The 19,852-nt window shown below is 38.0% G+C and overlaps 1 protein-coding gene across 2 annotated transcripts in view; it reads right to left on the minus strand.

The window, feature by feature from the left end:
* LOC126092499 (E3 ubiquitin-protein ligase RNF14-like) overlaps positions 1 to 19,852 on the minus strand; it is a 105,075-nt gene that overhangs the window by 27,609 nt on the left and 57,614 nt on the right. For both annotated transcript variants that reach the window (XM_049908123.1, XM_049908122.1), the window contains 2 exons: positions 7,058 to 7,216; positions 4,538 to 4,766 (listed from right to left, as the gene is read on the minus strand). In XM_049908123.1, the coding sequence (XP_049764080.1) occupies positions 4,538 to 4,766; positions 7,058 to 7,216 (388 nt within the window). The remainder of the gene's footprint in view (positions 1 to 4,537; positions 4,767 to 7,057; positions 7,217 to 19,852) is intronic.

Raw genomic sequence — 19,852 nt, forward strand, 5'->3', positions numbered from 1 at the left:
CAGAGCACAACTTAATCATAGCTAACACTTGGTTTAAGAATCATGATAGAAGGTTGTATACATGGAAGAACCCTGGAGATACTAAAAGGTATCAGATAGATTATATAATGGTAAGACAGAGATTTAGGAACCAGATTTTAAATTGTAAGACATTTCCAGGGGCAGATGTGGACTCTGACCACAATCTATTGGTTATGACCTGTAGATTAAAACTGAAGAAACTGCAAAAAGGTGGGAATTTAAGGAGATGGGACCTGGATAAACTGAAAGAACCAGAGGTTGTACAGAGTTTCAGGGAGAGCATAAGGGAACAATTGACAGGAATGGGGGAAAGAAATACAGTAGAAGAAGAATGGGTAGCTTTGAGGGATGAAGTAGTGAAGGCAGCAGAGGATCAAGTAGGTAAAAAGACGAGGGCTAGTAGAAATCCTTGGGTAACAGAAGAAATATTGAATTTAATTGATGAAAGGAGAAAATATAAAAATGCAGTAAGTGAAGCAGGCAAAAAGGAATACAAACGTCTCAAAAATGAGATCGACAGGAAGTGCAAAATGGCTAAGCAGGGATGGCTAGAGGACAAATGTAAGGATGTAGAGGCTTATCTCACTAGGGGTAAGATAGATACTGCCTACAGGAAAATTAAAGAGACCTTTGGAGATAAGAGAACCACTTGTATGAACATCAAGAGCTCAGATGGAAACCCAGTTCTAAGCAAAGAAGGGAAAGCAGAAAGGTGGAAGGAGTATATAGAGGGTCTATACAAGGGCGATGAACTTGAGGACAATATTATGGAAATGGAAGAGGATGTAGATGAAAACGAAATGGGAGATACGATACTGCGTGAAGAGTTTGACAGAGCACTGAAAGACCTGAGTCGAAACAAGGCCCCCGGAGTAGACAACATTCCATTGGAACTACTGACGGCCTTGGGAGAGCCACTCCTGACAAAACTCTACCATCTGGTGAGCAAGATGTATGAAACAGGCGAAATACCCTCAGACTTCAAGAAGAATATAATAATACCAATCCCAAAGAAAGCAGGTGTTGACAGATGTGAAAATTACCGAACTATCAGTTTAATAAGTCACAGCTGCAAAATACTAACACGAATTCTTTACAGGCGAATGGATAAACTGGTAGAAGCCGACCTGGGGGAAGATCAGTTTGGATTCCGTAGAAATACTGGAACACGTGAGGCAATACTGACCTTACGACTTATCTTAGAAGAAAGATTAAGGAAAGGCAAACCTACATTTCTAGCATTTGTAGACTTAGAGAAAGCTTTTGACAATGTTGACTGGAATACTCTCTTTCAAATTCTAAAGGTGGCAGGGGTAAAATACAGGGAGCGAAAGGCTATTTACAATGTGTACAGAAACCAGATGGCAGTTATAAGAGTCGAGGGACATGAAAGGGAAGCAGTGGTTAAGAAGGGAGTAAGACAGGGTTGTAGCCTCTCCCCGATGTTATTCAATCTGTATATTGAGCAAGCAGTAAAGGAAACAAAAGAAAAATTCGGAATAGGTATTAAAATCCATGGAGAAGAAATAAAAGTGTAAGATTCGCTGATGACATTGTAATTCTGTCAGAGACAGCAAAGGACTTGGAAGAGCAGTTGAATGGAATGGATGGTGTCTTGAAGGGAGGATATAAGACGAACATCAACAAAAGCAAAACGAGGATAATGGAATGTAGTCGAATTAAGTCGGGTGATGTTGAGGGTATTAGATTAGGAAATGAGACACTTAAAGTAGTAAAGGAGTTTTGCTATTTGGGGAGCAAAATAACTGATGATGGTCGAAGTAGAGATGTAGACTGGCAATGGCAAGGAAAGCGTTTCTGAAGAAGAGAAATTTGTTAACATTGAGTAAAGATTTAAGTGTCAGGAAGTCATTTCTGAAAGTATTTGTATGGAGTGTAGCCATGTATTGAAGTGAAACATGGACGGTAAATAGTTTGGACAAGAAGAGAATAGAAGCTTTCGAAATGTGGTGCTACAGAAGAATGCTGAAGATTAGATGGGTAGATCACATAACTAATGAGGAAGTATTGAACAGGATTGGGGAGAAGAGAAGTTTGTGGCACAACTTGACCAGAAGAAGGGATCGGTTGGTAGGACATGTTCTGAGGCATCAAGGGATCACAAATTTAGCATTGGAGGGCAGCGTGGCGGGTAAAAATCGTAGGGGGAGACCAAGAGATGAATACACTAAGCAGATTCAGAAGGATGTAGGTTGCAGTAGGTACTGGGAGATGAAGAAGCTTGCACAGGATAGAGTAGCATGGAGAGCTGCATCAAACCAGTCTCAGGACTGAAGACCATAACAACAACAACTTTTATGTTGTAATTTCATGTACTGGGACATTCCATGATCTTGGAGATTTGCTCCACAATTTGGCCCTATGGAACTAGATGTGTAAATAAATAAATAAATAAATAAATAAATCAAGAAGTGATGAGTAAACTGAAAAATGAACTTGTGGAATAAGCTCTGTACTACTGATTTTTACAGGAACGATCACCTTAACATTATGTATTAATGGTAGAAGGATAATCATATGACAACATACACAAAAGATAACCATATGTGGATGACGTACATTGTCTTTCTAGAGTTAATAATTAAAAAAATAATTGCCTTTCTTCATCATTCAGTTATCCAGATTTTTGATTATCCAAATGACATGACAAATAATTAATCTGGTTAATGAAGTCTCCACTGTACTGTGTACCTTGTTGTTTATCACTGATACTGAACTGCTACCATCACGGAGTGTGAAGCAGTATGGAAGTGTTATCTGCATACAGTGTCTTATATTATACGTAGTAGCATAACTGCTTATCAATCAAGGTAACTCATGTATGTCAACTGAAAACAACTGGCCACATAACTATTAAACAACCATACAGTAAGTGGGAAAAATAGTGCATTATTTACAACATGAAACGTCGAATGTATGTATACTATGTAATAATACAGACTGCTCTATTGTTCCATCCATCAGCTGCTGGAGAAGAACCACGACAAACAATGACTTAAGGAATAATAGAGGCAGTGCACTTTTGTTAGGTACCAGGAACGTTACCTATGTAAAGGGACTGATAAGTACCTGCAACATAATAGTTAACATAATTTTGTAATTTAATTTTCCAGTATTTTACTGTCCCCCTTTCTTTTTTAACAGTTCATCTGATAATGACTTGCTAAGAAATCACAATAGTTTTTGCATACCAGAGGCGGAAAAAAATATCAGCAATGTTACAAGCCTTATCCTTGAAACTGGGACTTCAAGTGGAGAAATTTTGTAAGTGTGAGTCACATGACAACTGTAAAAGCGCGATTAAAAGAAAAAGTAAGTTTGTAATCGTGATCGAAGCTGTGTGTATGTACAAACACTGGCAGACAAATAATATTAAGATGGCTACAATTTGCACCATGGAATTACAAAATTCGGAAACTTACTTTCTGTACAGTGATTCCAGAATGAAAAGCTAGTATGGTGACACACATTTGTTGCAGCCACGAAGTCTAGAAATGAGGCTGAAAGTTCACAAATAGTGCAGTATCTGTGGCTTATGCTATTCATCAGCTTTAGGCACAATGTGTTGAGACTATGAAAGACACAGCAACTATAGAAGATATTGTGAAAGGTAATGCCAAGTGATACTGGATGACATTTCAACAACTGTAAACAGCCATTGTGGTCCAGCAAATGAAATTGTGCAGAAAGTGCTCTAATTTCACAAAGTAGCTTCAAAATCGGTGCCCCGGCAGTTGACTACCGAACTGAATTAGTGATGCGTGTCAATAATTTCTATGATGCGCTGAACAAAGTGAAGCTTCTCTTCGTGAAATGGGTTTGAAACCTGAGTCCACTAGCACAGATCATAAATATAATGACCAAGGAATGGCACTCAGCCTCACAATCCAAATGAAACAAGTATAAAATACAGCATGGAAGATTATAGCAACCTCTTTCTGGGATGAAAAGGAGGTTACACAGAGGCACTGTAAGTCATGAAGATTCATTGTCTCTCATGCAATAAACAAATATGCCCTAGAAGACATCCACACACTACAATCTAATTAAAACAACAGTTTGCTATCTGCAAGTGCACTGCTGCAACATGGCAATTCCTGATTTCATACGACCAAACAACAGTTCTGGCCATTACAGATGTAAGGTTTGGGTGCCTTCTGCATTCATCTTACTCAAGACCCTAACACATTTAAGAAATAGAAGTAATTGTTGCCATTCATTACTAACAACAGGTGCACAACACAACATCTTTCATGTAAAATGTGTGTTAACATTACGTGAAACTCAAAACACTATCTCTTACTCAGTAAAGTACAGAACTACTCCAATGCAGCATTACACGCATAAAAGTTATTTAGAAAAAAAAGTAGTTTCCTATGTTTATATTATGAGACATGTCTGTACTTTATTCATGCTCTATTTCTTTAAAGTTGATGAATTATGTATAAAAGTGAAATCTCATACAAAAACAGTGTGTGTGAGAAATGACACATACCTGACTTATAACGGCATGGTTCAACACCGTGGTAGACCATCTTGCAGTACACACAAAAAACATAATTGCAAGCTGGGCATGTCGCCATTTTCTCATCAGGATCACGTGTTGTTGGGTACTGGCAAAAGGACCTCGGACAATAAATTACATCCTCCATTGAATCCAACATAGCGTTTAGAAGCACAGAATCATATTTTTGAAATAATTCTCGGCTCACAAGTTCCTGCACCTAAAATGAAGAAAGGAAGTCTTTTTTTGAACTTTTAAAGAGTCTACACATAAATCTACACTATTTTGTTCCTATAATGTGTGGTTTTACTACAATATGCTTGTACATTCGCATAAAATGTGAAAATTAATAAGCAAACAGTGTGAGTGCAAAGACTTCTCACTACTGCCAACTTCAATGACTTAATACAGAATACAGTAGCTCTGAGTGCTCATTATTAATTTGATATTTCATTTCACTGTGCTTTGTTTCTTCAACATCTGGGTAAAGGGGCATTTCCTAATTCACTGAGGGCACTATCTACCTGTACACTTCTAATTTCATGTACCAGGCACCATAAAACATGTCTTCCAACTACAGTGCTAGAGGGAGTCAGATTTAGCAAAATTTGTTTCCTGCTGGAGAACGTACTAATTCAAGAGTATTAGCAACTGAAATGTAACTGACAAAAAACATTTTCATTTAATAAATGACTTTTCTGATTTCTGATTATTTTAAAGAAGCATTTCATTTTCGCATCCTGCTGCAATAATGACAGTACTGGAATTTATATTTTAAAAGCTTATGCAACAAACAAGAAATGAGTCATCTCCCTTGTGCCACCAATCCTTCAGTAACAAATTCTGTAAGGGAACAAATTGCATAAATGCAAGAAAGCCACACTAGAGATGATAAAGTCAGTAACTCCTAAGTGTGAAATTTGTATATCCAGAATTTCCAAACCAGAGACAGTGAAGGACATCAAAAATCATTTGTTGCCCTAAAAAATGAGCAACCAAATCATTGAAGTCATTATGATATTTAATTACAGACAAGCTAAAGCAAAGGACAAGAAACTGAGTTATGTGCTCTGAACACAGTTAAAAAACAGTGTAATTGGCACCACTGATATTGGTATTGACCTCTTTGTTACTGTTCCACAGTCAAGAGTTCTGTTTCATGCTATACTTAACACAAAATTGGTTTCTCTTAAATTTTTGGAAAGGAGATTTGGTAATTGTTGGCTGCCCACAATTCCAGCTCTTTATGGGAACCTATATGACTGAACAATAAAAAACACGCGGCAATTGTTCCAAAGGTATATGCCAATATATATGTATGTCTGTGCAATCTAGTGAGCATACCTTCTTTGTCTTTTAGCATATGTATTTTGTTCAGCTCTTCTCATTCGTATTATTCTGAATTTTACCCTGGCTGTTTCGAGCCAGATAATGTCTCTATATAGAGATGTGGGTTGCACCATACTTTAAACTGTTTATAGACAATTTTGTAGGCAATAATACTTTGTATCCATCAACAGTCTAAGTATATTTGCTTATACCTTTTGTCTGAAATAAAATTAGTTATTTTTTAAAACAGTTGTTCCTATCAATAGAATTGTGTATGCTGTACAGATTCCTAATATATATTGTTTTCACTTTTCTTTTTCAGGTAGGTGCAGATAGTAGTCTAACAGTGTACTTACCCCTCTTCGTTTTCAGATCTGCTAAATTATTCTTCCATGACTACTATATTATCCTTACCTCTAATTTAATACCTCTTTGGATTCTTAGTCCCTAGCCCTCTCCTGCTCAGCAGCAATTAAAATGTTAATTTTGCACAGTTCCATAGTGTTTTATTTCTCTCTGGTTCAATGGCAATAACCAACATTCCATAGCGTTACTTTAAAGGCTGGATTAACCCTTTTGCTGCAGTGAATTTTATCACCCTGCGATCCATTAAGTCCTTTGACTTAGGAGTAGGAAAATTTAAAGCTGAAAATAATATCAATGTTTTGCAGAACCCCTGATGGACCTGGGCTTTCTATTGAGAGTTTTTTCTACCTGCATTTGGAAGGCCTCCATTTTAGGGCACTGATAACATCCTCCCTCCATGCTTGTACCCTCTCTATTTGCTACACTTTTGAAGAACTGCACTGCCTTGAGAATACAGTGAAAATATGGAAGTGTAATTTGTAAGCAAGTTTACCAAGCAAAAGTACACAGGCATTTCCCAGGATTTTATCGTTCTTGCCCATGTGCCATAATCAAGTCTCTTGATACTGTACCAATCTTGAGGAAGTAGGAAAAGGGAAATTTAATAAAATGCATTCCTGTGGAAAACAGAATAATTTCATGTCCCAATGAAGAAAGTAAACGACATTAAGTGTAGAAAAACTTTCTAGCAATAACTAAAAAAGGCATTACACACTTCAAAATTATCAGCAATTGTAAGAGGTAAAAACACAATTTAAAAGCCTGATTGAACTGCTTAATAAATAACATGTTACTAATCGTAAATAAAAAACATACCTGTGCAGGTGTCGCTTCTGAGGTGCATTTATCCTCAGGGCAGGCTATATGATGGACAGTGCCCTCTTTGATGCGGACTTCAAGGTACGAGGAGATGCAATTGCGACAAAACACATGACCACATGGGTCAAACTTTGTGCTCTGTGCGCCCACTTTATCCTTCAAAAATAAGAAAGTATGCTTATAACATATTGCAAACACTGGTTTTTACACAGGGATAGGACTTGTGTGGCAAGAGGGTTGGGAGTGGATTTGATGTACGGACGTACCACAAAATTGTGTAGATTCTATGGGTGGCAGAATACCACTCTGGGAGGAGTGAAAAGGATGGTGGACAGGATGTTCCTCATTCTGGACATGATGAGAAATACACAAAGGGTATTGGCAATTGCATTTTTGATGTCTGGTGGTGACTGTACACACACCACATTCTTCAACTCTAATGGAAAATTCAAGGTATAAAATTATCTAGTGTCAGAAGAAGAAACTCCACAATGAACTACAGTAGAACACAGATTGGCATTTTATTAAGTATGTAAGATGCTAATAAAGAAAATAAATAAAAGAGAGGAGGAGGAAGAAGAAGAAGAAGAAGAAGAAGAAGAAGAAAGAAAAGAAGAAGTGTGTGAAGGTAGCCAAGCAAAGTTATAACGTTCTAGATGTTTTAAGTACCGTTTCTTTCAAAAGTGATTTTATTCGCTCTAAATGTGCTACATCCATGCGAGTATTTTATACCACTGACAATCAATGTGGAATTACATCAGTTTAATGTGCAATAGTTGCATACGGTTTGTTGTGTTGTGGGTACTTACAGCATTTTTAGGTCACAACTGTACTGTCTGTACATTCCATTGTATGTGGAGAAAAATGGTGAGAGTTGTGCAGCATTTAACTGCACAAATTCAGGAGTGGAACCAGTATTACCTTCTACAGGTATGTGGATATGTTTGGATGTTTTAGATTTGGGACTTCATAGCACTTACATTTTCAGAAGGGCTACATCACTGACTTTACATTGTTTCATCAGTAGCTGTTTTTTTTGACAGTACTGGTGGACATGAGGCTCCAAACATTACAGATCATGGTGCTATAACATAGCTTAGATATTGGTAAGACCACCACACGATCAGGTATCAGGACAATATTGTAGTGTAACAGATGCCAGAACACTCATGTGAAGCTAAATACATTTCACTTGCTCCAAGCACTAAACAACAAAATACTATGATTCACGCCCACGCTAACGTAATAAGCAGCACTTAGTTGTGAATAAACAGTTATGGCAAATTTGTTGTTGCAAATAAAAATCATTTAGCTGAAATTGCTTGCTGTTTGTTCATAAATTAAATTCCTTTCTTGTAGTTATACAGGATGGTCGATTGATAGTGACCGGGCCAAATATCTCACGATATAAGCATCAAACGAAAAAACTACAAAAAACGAAACTCTGCTAGCTTGAAGGGGGAAACAAGATGGCACTGTGGTTGGCCAGCTAGATGGCGCTGCCATAGGTCAAACGGATATCAACTGCATTTTTTAAAATAGGAACCACCATTTTTTATTACATATTCATGTAGTATGTAAAGAAATATGAATGTTTCAGTTGGACCACGTAACATTCCTCCAGTGCGGATGGTATTTGCTTCGTGATACATTACCGGTGTTAAAATGGACCGTTTACCAATTGTGGAAAAGGTCGATATCGTGTTGGTGTATGGCTACTGTGATGAAAATGCCCAATGGGCATGTGCTATGTATGCTGCTTGGTATCCTGGACGACATCATTGAAGTGTCCTGACCGTTTGCCGGACAGTTACGTTATTTAAGGAAACAGGAAGTGTTCAGCCACATGTGAAACGTCAACCATGACCTGCAACAAATGATGATGCCCAAGTAGGTGTTTTAGCTGCTGTCACGGATAATCAGCACATAAGTAGCAGACAAATTGCGCGAGTATCGGAATCTCAAAAACGTCGGTGTTGAGAATGCTTCATCAACGTCGATTGCACCCGTACCATATTTCTGTCCACTAGGAATTGCATGGCGACGACTTTGAACGTCGTATACAGTTCTGTCACTGGGCACAAGAGAAATTACGGAATGATGACAGATTTTTTGCACGCGTTCATTTAATGACGAAGCATCATTTACCAGCAGCGGTAACGAAAACCGGCATAATATGCACTATTGGGCAATGGAAAATCCACGATGGCTGTGACAAGTGGAACATCAGCGACCTTGGCGGGTTAATGTATGTTGCGGTATTATGGGAAGGAAGGATAATTGGCCCCCATTTTATCGATGGCAATCTAAATGGTGCAATGTATGCTGATTTCTTACATAATGTTCTACAGATGTTACTATAAGATGTTTCACTGCATGACAGAATGACGATGTACTTCCAACATGATGGATGTCCGGCACATAGCTCACGTGCAATTGAAGCGGTATTGAATAGCATATTTCATGACAGGTGGATTGGTTGTCGAAGTACCATACCATGGCCCACATGTTCAATGGACCTGACTTCCCTGGGCTTCTTTCGGTGCGGAAAGTTGAAGGATATTTGCTATCGTGATCCACTGACAACACCTGACAACATGCATCAGCACATTATCAATGCATGTTCGAACGTTACGGAAGGTGAACTACTCGCTGTCGAAAGGAACATCGTTACAGGTATAGCCGAATGCACTGAGGTTGACGGACATCATACTGAGCATTTATTGCATTAATATGGTATTTACAGGCAATCACACTGTAACACCGTGCGTTCTCAGAAATGATAAGTTCACAAAGGTACATGTATCACATTGGAACAACCGAAATAAAATGTTCAAACGTACCTATGTTCTGTATTTTAATTTAAAAAACCTACCTGTTACCAACTGTTCATCTAAAATTGTGAGCCATATGTTGGTGACTATTACAGCACCATCTATCACGAAGCAAAAAAAAGTGGTCCAACTAAAACATTCATATTTCCTTATGTACTACACGAATATGTAATAAAAAATGCAATGATACTACAAACTGATTATTTTTATTTGTCTTAAGACATTTACATTTAGTTATTGTTCATCAACTATTATAGCACAATATCTCTGTTGGACTTAGCCTGTTTGGACGGAGTAACGTAATGCTTGAGACACCTTCTGCTCTCAAATCTTTAGTTTTCTGTTTCTGGACAATCCGATGCAATTTTCTCTGGACTTGTAGCATAGTTTATGTTTCCTGGATGACCAAATATGTTTAATATCATTAAAACATGGTTGCTAATTCATATGTCACACAATTTTTTTTGTTACATATGAAAACATTACTTTGGTCCTTAGCACATTTAAAATGAGAGACCTTCAAACAATAAACAGAAAGTATAAGAGTGTTTAAATGAATTCTTCATAAATGTAACAAAGGCAGATGGTGTTTTAGTGGAGTATATGTGTAAAGTAAATCCCTTTGGACTTTATCACAAAGCTGAACATCTTGCCCACTTTTGAAAATTTTTGATAAAGGCTGTGGGAAATGTTACTGTATTAGCCCAGCACCCTTTTTATCAAGAGGCTTCTTGAGCAAATATTTTAAACATATTCTGACTAATCACAATCACAAATTGTTTTACTGACAAAGTATCTGCCTAAAATGTTAACATTACACCTATTCTAAATTTATGCCATTTATTGATTGTCTATGTTTTGATAATACCAGGAGAAATCTATTAAATGGTTTACATTAATCTGACCATTTGTTTTATAATTTTACACTTACTAGCCCTGTCATCTGTGATACCACTATTTTTAATCATCATCATCATCATCATCATCATCATCATCATCATCATCCCAATACCACAGCTGTGAAATTTATATCCTCATTGTCACAAATATTTGTCTGTTTCTACCACATATGTTGCAATTTCTGAGGTTTTGGTTACTGCGGGACCTGAGAAGACAGCTGGTACAACAAGTCCATCTAGTATGATTTATTTCACTTGTTAGACATGTCACTCTGGGTTACGTTTACTTTTTTCATCTTTATGTCACCATCGTATTCTAAAGCAGACTGAAAGGTGGTAATGTTTTTACCCAGTATTCTAAAACGCAAACAGCGAGCAAATTTCTCATTTGCACATCACTTAGTAAATCATTAGAGTCTCTCAGTATGAGCACTTTCGTTGCAAACCCATTCAAATACAACAACAGCCAGTAAGATGATAGAACTTAGTGCTATTTCCTCCCATGTTTCATAAAACTGTCAAATTTTATGCAGAACATTAGATTGTTGTTCTAGGTAGTTCAAAGTTTTTCACATATTCCTTGCGCTAGCACTGACCAAATCAAATGTCATGTGATTGTTCGAGTAACATCGATATTGTATACACGGATGAGTCGAAACATTATGGCCATCTGCTTAACAGCACGTTTGTCTGTCTTTGGAACAAAATACATCACCGATTCTTCGTATCAAGTATGTGACTGTCGGTATGTTTGTGACGGTGTGTGGCATTAGATGTCTGCACACAGGCCATGTAATTCATGTAAATAACAGGCCACTTATTAGCAAATATGGTGACTGTGCCCTATAGTGACAAAGACAGGTTCCGTTTGATTTACATCAGGCTGCCGAGACATCAACGCGAGTTCACTAAAGTGCTCTTCAAACCAATGTATCATGATTCTGGCTCCAAGGCATGGACAATTATACTGCTAAAAGATGACATCACCATTGTGGAAGACATCAATCATTAAGGGATGCTGGTGGTTTGCAGCTGTCAATGTGTCTTTGAAGACAACCACAGGTACCATGCAAATGCGGGAGAATATCTCCCATAGCATAATACTACACCCATCAGCCTGCATCTGTGGCATGCTGCACGTTTTAAACCACCATTTACCTCAATGAGAATGTTTGTGGAGAACCATCGACCTAGTGTACCAAAAATGTGATTCCACTGAATAGCCAACAGGTTTCCACTGATTGATGGTCGAATTCTGATGGTCCCGTGCCAACTGCGTATCATAATTGATGAGGTTGCTGGATCAACATGTGAACACGTAGGGGTGGTCTGTTGCGGAGCTCCATCTTCAACAGTGTACAATGAACAGTGTGCTCTGAAACACTTGTGAATTCACCAGCATTGTGCACTTATTCTGCTCAGAGTCATGTAACATATTTCCATCACAAAACAAACTTAACAAATCTTCAATTTCCTGAACATCTTTCCACTGCTGAAAGTTTATGCTTCATGTTCAAAATCCTTTGACAATTGATGTTTCGCTCCGAATGCAGTAACAGAAAGCACAAGAAGTTTCACTTAATGTAATTGTGTTCACCAAACACATCAAGTGTGCAGAACCGGAAAATACACTTTGTGCTAACGAAATTGCAAATTTCAGCAGAGCAATATATTAGACTGTGATAAGACATCAATGTGCCATGCCATCTTGTCAAATCTGGTTTAATTGGAGGTGATGATGCAGAAAAAATTCCAAGCCCTATTGAGAGAACACTTGATATCCTAAAAAACTAGTGCCAGTTAAAGGAACTGAAAGCGAACACTGCAAAAACCATATGGAGCATTTTGAGAACTGAAAGCGAACACTGCAAAAACCATATGGAGCATTTTGAAACCAAACACGTGGAGCTTAAAATGCAGCATAATTATGAACTTATCGAGGAAACTCACTTGACTGATTTGCTTGCGTTAAACACTGACAAGAACTTAAGCTGGGATAGGCATATTGACTTCCTATTAAATAAATCTAAGTATTTTGCTTATGCAATGGAAATACTAGCAAACGATACTGACTTTACCACTAATTAATGGTCAGAATGTAGTTAACATGAAGCTAGATACTTTAGAAAATGCTGTAGTGGATTCTGTGTAAGAAATGTTACTATTCTGCATAAGAATTCAAGGATTAGGATCTGTTATTAGCCGCCCATCAACTGCTCTGCATTTAGAGCTAATGGTTTGGACTTGTCTCCTGTAACTGAAGTAAATGATTTACATTACACATGGTATGAGACTAATAAATCACAAATTCACAATGACACTCTTCGGTACGCACTTGTGATCTCCTGCATTTATGACCATTTAATAGCACTCCACTGCATAATCTTCAGGTGCACTGATCCTATGCCTTCCACTACAAGACTACTAGTGGCTCTCTCTTTATGACTGCCTGGCTTTAAAACACATTATACAAGGTGTGATTCAGAAGTTTCAAAACTGATTCATTTCTGAGTAGGGGAGCGCGTGCGTTCTGCCAGGTGGGGGAAGTAGTGGGGGGTCTCTGGGAACAAACTGATGCTGCAGCAGTTGCTTCCAGAACCCTGGAGACTGTGCATCGCTTGCAGTGTGGGTGCATGTCATTGACCTCAGTCGAATAGTGGGATAGGTGAAAATGGAGTATCACTTGGAGCAGCGTTATGCGATTAGGTTTTGTGTGCGACTGAACAAAACCGCCATGGAGACTCTCAGTATGATTCAAGAGGCCTTTAAGGAAGAAGCCATGTCCCATGCAATGGTTTTCCTGTGGCACAAATGTTTCAAAGATGGCCGTGGGAATGTTGAAGACGACGATGGCTATGGGAGGCCATCATAAAGCCGAACAGATCAAAATGTGGAGAGTGTGCGGAAACTTTTAAACAATTACCATCGACTTAGTACTAGATTAACTGCCATTGAACTGGGACTCAGAGTGTGAAGTGTGGAGGATTGTGACGGAGAATTTGATGATGCGAAAAGTTTGGGCCAAAAGTTTTGTCGGTGGATCAGAAGAAACGGCACCTAACTGTTTACCAGGAAATGCTCCAGCGGTTGAATGTTGATCTGAACCTTCTATGGAAAGTGGTTACTTGTGATGAGACCTGGGTCTACAAGTACGATCCTGAGTCGAAGTGTCAAAACGTAGAATGGCACAATGCTTCTTCACTGAAGCCTAAAAAAGCTTGCTTGAGTCAGTCATGTGTGAAGTGCATGCTGTTTTTTTATGGTAAAGGAGTGATTCACAAGGAGTTTGTTGCTCGTGGCCAGACTGTCACAGTTGGCTTTTACGCAGGAGTGCTCCGCCGCTTGAGGGATTGAGTTCGCCGCATCCGCCCGGCGATCAAGGGTGATCGGATTCTCCACCACGACAACACACCCGCTCACATGTCGCGCGCCGCTGCCAATGTTTCGGTCAAGTTCAATGTGACAACACTGCCACAGCCACCCTACAGCCCCGACTTGGCTCCAAGTGACTTTTTCCTCTTCCCCCGAATCAAGACTGGCCTAAAAGTGAAGCGATTCGACTCCATCAATGCCATCAAGCAGGCTTTGATGAGAGCCCTTGACAGCATGATGCCCGAGGCCTTCCTGAAGGGCTATGAAGAGTGGAAGACGCGCTGGCAGTGCTGTGTTGATGCTGAAGGATCATATTTTGAAGAATTTTAGTCCGCTGTACTTAAATGTCTAATAAATTTCTAGTTCTGAGTTAAGTCTTGAAACTTTTGAATCACACCCTGTATATATCCTAAAATGTTATTTCACAAATGACTGACTGGCAATAATAATAATAATAATAATAATAATAATTATTATTATTATTTCTCTTTCCTGTCTCAGACGTTATGTATGGTTAAAAATGGAAAGTGACGCGGACCTTGGTCAAGCGTGACTTCCTTTTAACTGTACGGTATATGTTACATTGCATTTAGGAACTTTCAGGTAATTGACTGTAGTTGTATATATACGTCTGGACGTAGCTGTATTGCATCGATGTACTGGTGGATATTGTGTGGTATGACTCCTGTACTTGAGAGTATAATTGGTATGATGTCAACTTTATCCTGATGCCACATGTCTGACTTTCTCAGCCAGTTGGATGTATTTTTCAATTTTTTCTCCTGTTTTCTTCTGTATATTTGTTGTATTGGGTACGGATATTTCGATTAGTTGTGTTAACTACTTCTTTTTATTGGTGAGTATGATGTCAGGTTTGTTATGTGGTGGTGTTTTATCTGTTATAATGGTTCTGTTCCAGTATAATTTGTATTCATCATTCTCCAGTACATTTTGTGGTGCATACTTGTATGTGGGAACGTGTTGTTTTATTAGTTTATGTTGTATGGCAAGTTGTTGATGTATTATTTTTGCTATATTGTCATGTCTTCTGGAGTATTCTGTATTTGCTAGTATTGTACATCTGCTTGTGATGTGATTTACTGTTTCTATTTGTTGTTTGCAAAGTCTGCATTTATCTGTTGTGGTATTGGAATCTTTAATAAAATGCTTGCTGTAATATCGGGTGTTTATTGTTTGGTCCTGTATTGCAATCATGAATCCTTGTGTCTCACTGTATATATTGCCTTTTCTTAGCCATGTGATGGATGCGTCTTGATCAATGTGTGGCTGTGTTAGATGATACGGGTGCTTGCCATGTAGTGTTTTCTTTTTCCAATTTACTTTCTTCGTATCTGTTGATATTATGTGATCTAAAGGGTTGTAGAAGTGGTTACGAAATTGCAATGGTGTAGCTGATGTATTTATATGAGTGATTGCTTTGTGTATTTTGCTAGTTTCTGCTCATTCTAGAAAGAATTTTCTTAAATCGTATACCTGTCCATAATGTAGGTTTTTTTTTGTCCATAAATCCCCTTCCTCCTTCCTTTCTGCTTAATGTGAATCTTTCTGTTGCTGAATGTATTCTATATTTATGGCAGTGTGATCGTGTAAGTGTATTGAGTGCTTCTAGGTCTGCGTTACTCCATTTCACTACTCCAAATGAGTAGGTCAATATTGGTATAGCATAGGTATTTATAGCTTTTGTTTTGCTTCTTGCTGTCAAATCTGTTTTCAGTATTTTTGTTAGTCTTTGTCTATATTTTTCTTTTAGTTCTTCTTTAATATTTGTATTATCTATTCCTATTTTTTGTTTGTATCCTAGATATTTATAGGCATCTGTTTTTTCCTTTGCTTCTATGCAGTTGCTGTGGTTATCCAATATGTAATCTTCTTGTTTAGTGTGTTTTCCCTTGACTATGCTATTTTTCTTACATTTGTCTGTTCCAAAACCCATATTTATATCATTGCTGAATACTTCTGTTATCTTTAGTAATTGGTTGAGTTCTTGATTTGTTGCTGCCAGTAGTTTTAGATCACCCATGTATAGCAAATGTGTGATTTTGCGTGGGTATGTTCCAGTAATATTATATCCATAATTTGTATTATTTAGCATGTTGGATAGTGGGTTCAGAGCAAGGCAGAACCAGAAAGGGTGAGTCTCCTTTGTATATTCCATGCTTAATCTGTATTGGCTGTGATCTGATATTATTTGAATTTGTTTGGATATTAAGTGTGTTTTTCCAATTTTTCATTACTATGTTTAGGAACTGTGTTAATTTAGGATCTACTTTGTATAATTCCAATATCTGTAGTAACCATGAGTGGGGTATACTATCAAAAGCTTTTTGGTAATCAATGTATGCGTAGTGCAGCGACCTTTGTTTAGTTTTAGCTTGATATGTCACCTCTGTATCTATTATCAGTTGCTCTTTACATCCTCGGGCTCCTTTGCAGCAGCCTTTTTGTTCTCCATTTATAATTTTGTTCTGTGTTGTATGTGTCATTAATTTCTGTGTAATGACTGAAGTTAATATTTTGTATATTGTTGGTAGGCATGTTATGGGGCGATATTTAGCTGGGGTTGCTGTGTCTGCTTGATCATTAGGTTTCAGGTAAGTTATTCCATGTGTAAGTGTATCAGGGAATGTGTATGGGTCTGCAATGTAACTGTTAAATAATTTAGTTAGATGTGAATGTGTTGAGGTGAACTTTAGCCAGAAATTTGCTATTTTATCTTTTCCAGGGGCTTTCCAATTGTGCATAGAATTAATTGCTCAGGTGACTTCATGTTGCAAAATTATCACTTCGGGCATTTGTGGTATCATCTTGTGTCTGTTTCTACTTGTATCCACCGTGCATGCCTGTTATGTTGTACCGGGTTTGACCATATGTTGCTCCAGAAGTGTTCCATGTCTGTTATGTTTGGTGGATTGTCTATTTTAATGTGTGTGTTATCTATTGTCTGATAAAATTTCTTTTGGTTTGTGTTGAATGTTTGGTTTTGTTTCCTTCTATTTTCACTTTTTTTGTATCTTCTAAGTCGTTTGGCCAATGCTTGTAATTTCTGCTTCTTTTCATCCATCTGATCTCTGCCTAGTGTGTATATTTAGTGTAGTGAGTGCTCCTATTATTATTATTATTATTATTATTATTTCTTTCTTTTCTCAGACGTTATGTCTGGTCAAAAATGGAAAGTGACGCAGACCTTGATCAAGCGTGACTTCCTTTTAACTGTACGATATATGTTATATTGCATTTAGGAACTTTCGGGTAATTGAACATGTATCAATAATTACGGATTTCTGTAGTTGTATATATAAGTTCGGATGTAGCTGTATTGCGTGGATGTACTGGTGGATATTGTGTGGTATGACTCCTGTAGTTGATAGTATAATTGGTATAATGTCAACTTTATCCTGATGCCACATGTCCTTGACTTCCTCAGCCAGTTGGATGTATTTTTCAATTTTTTCTCCTGTTTTCTTTTTTTCTTTTGTTTTCTTTATCATCATCATCATCATCATCATCATCATCATCATCATCATCATCTAGTCATCTGCACGACACCACACATATTATTGCTACACAGTATCCACAAGTTTTCTTCTTTTCCTTAAACTAACATCTTTTGGTATCTTCAGCTCTCATACAAAGTTTTTATTATTACTTATTTCTATGAGGGTGGTTTGAAAAGTTCTTGGAATCACCACGAGAGGTCAACGCTAGCACAAGTTGTTCACGTGATATTCATTGGACTGTTGCCTGTAAACAGGTGCCATGTCAGTGCTCTTGGAAGAGAGCTGTGGCGGTGATGTGGCTCTGTTGTTGTCCCTGCGTAGTGATTGGCGGGAGGGGGGACCAAGATTTGAGTGGTGATTAAGTACTTCGTAAAGAAAGGTATGAAAGCAAAGGACATTCATGACGATTTTCAGAATACAGTGGGGGACTCTGCTCCTTCATATTCAACTGTTGCCACATGGACAAATGAATTTAAATTGGGTAGGGAGAGCTTAGATGACGATCCGTGCAGTGGTTGGCCAAGATGTGTCACTACTCCAGAAATCATTGCAAAAGTGCACAAAATGGTCATGGAAGATGGCTGACCGAAAGTGCGTGGAATTGCTCACAGTTGCCAGATGTCATCTGAAATGGTATATCTCATTTTAACTGAAGAATTAGAAATGAAAAAATTATCTGCAAGATGGATGTCGCAACTCTTGACGCTGGATCAAAAACCCTTGAGAATGGACATGTCGGACAATGTTTGGCCGTTTTAGGAGGAATGAACAAGATTTTTTGCACTGGTTTGTGACCACAGATGAAACTTTGGTGCACTACTATACCCCAGAGACAAAACAAAAGTCAAAGCAGTGGAAAAATGCTGATTCTCTGCCACCAAAGAAAGCAAAGACAATTCCTTCGGCAGGAAAGGTCATGGCATCAGTGTTCTGGGATGCGAAGGGGCTCCTGTGTGTAGATTATCTCCCTACATGGCAGACAATTACCGGAGAATACTATGCTAACCTCCTGGACAAATTGCAAGAAAAGACACAAAAAAGGCCAGGTTTATCAAGGAAGAAAGTCATCTTCCATCAAGACAATGTGTGCCCACACACGTGCCGTCGCTATGGCAAAATTACACGAACTAAGATATGAGTTGTTGCCACACCCGCCTTATTCACCTGATATGGCTCCATCAGACTTCCATCTCTTCCCAAAACAGAAAATCTTTCTTGGTGGATGAAAATTCATTTCAAATGAAGAACTGATAGCCGGAGTTGACAACTATTTTGCAGGCCTGGAGGAAACTCATTTTCGAGAGGGGATCAAGGCACTGGAACAGCGTTGGACCAAGTGCATTAATCCACAAGGGGTCTACATTGAAAAATAAAAGAAGCTTCAGTGATGTAAGTACTTTTTTTCTGTTCCAAGAACTTTTCAAACAACCCTCGTATGTTGATGTTGCAGAGAAGCAGTACAGAAGCCTGTCAAGAATTTTCAATCATCAATGCAATACTACAATGATCACAATTGAAATTTCTTATTGATATAGCACTACTGCAAAAGTTAACCATGCGGTAACACCATGGCCACTGATCGATAGTGCACTGAATGAAGTAATTTAAGGTAAACATAAAAAAAATTCTCACAATAGCAGTCATAAGGACTTGTAAACAAGGCTTTAAGAAAATTCTTTCTTCACTGACCACTTCGTTAAAAAGCTATGCCATCTCTGAAGTTTTGTAAAGTTTTTGAAATGGTAATCAACAGTGTTGATATTTTGTAAAATTAGTGTTACAGTACCCAATTACAGTATATAATTTTAAAAATATTATTAAAAACATCACAGTGAGGGGAAGGAACAGATAGCAGCGGTTCGTAATTAAAAAAAGGAGAGAGAGAGAGAGAGAGAGAGAGAGAGAGAGAGAGAGAGAGAGAGAGAGAGAGTGTTGGACTTGTTATTTTGTGTAATCAGACAACGGAAAATCCAGGATGGAATGTAACAACATAATGAAAAGGAATGTTGCTAATCACCATTGTTGCTATATACTGAGTAGAACTCCCCTTTTCATAATAATGTTATTTTGAGTAAGTTATCTGTCATTTAAGCCGGACATAACACCCCCCCCCCCCCCCCCACACACACACAGAAGCACAAAGACTGAAATTGTGTAATCAGTTTTAAA

This window comes from Schistocerca cancellata, chromosome 7 (genome assembly GCF_023864275.1).
Source record: "Schistocerca cancellata isolate TAMUIC-IGC-003103 chromosome 7, iqSchCanc2.1, whole genome shotgun sequence".
Lineage (NCBI taxonomy): Eukaryota > Metazoa > Arthropoda > Insecta > Orthoptera > Acrididae > Schistocerca > Schistocerca cancellata.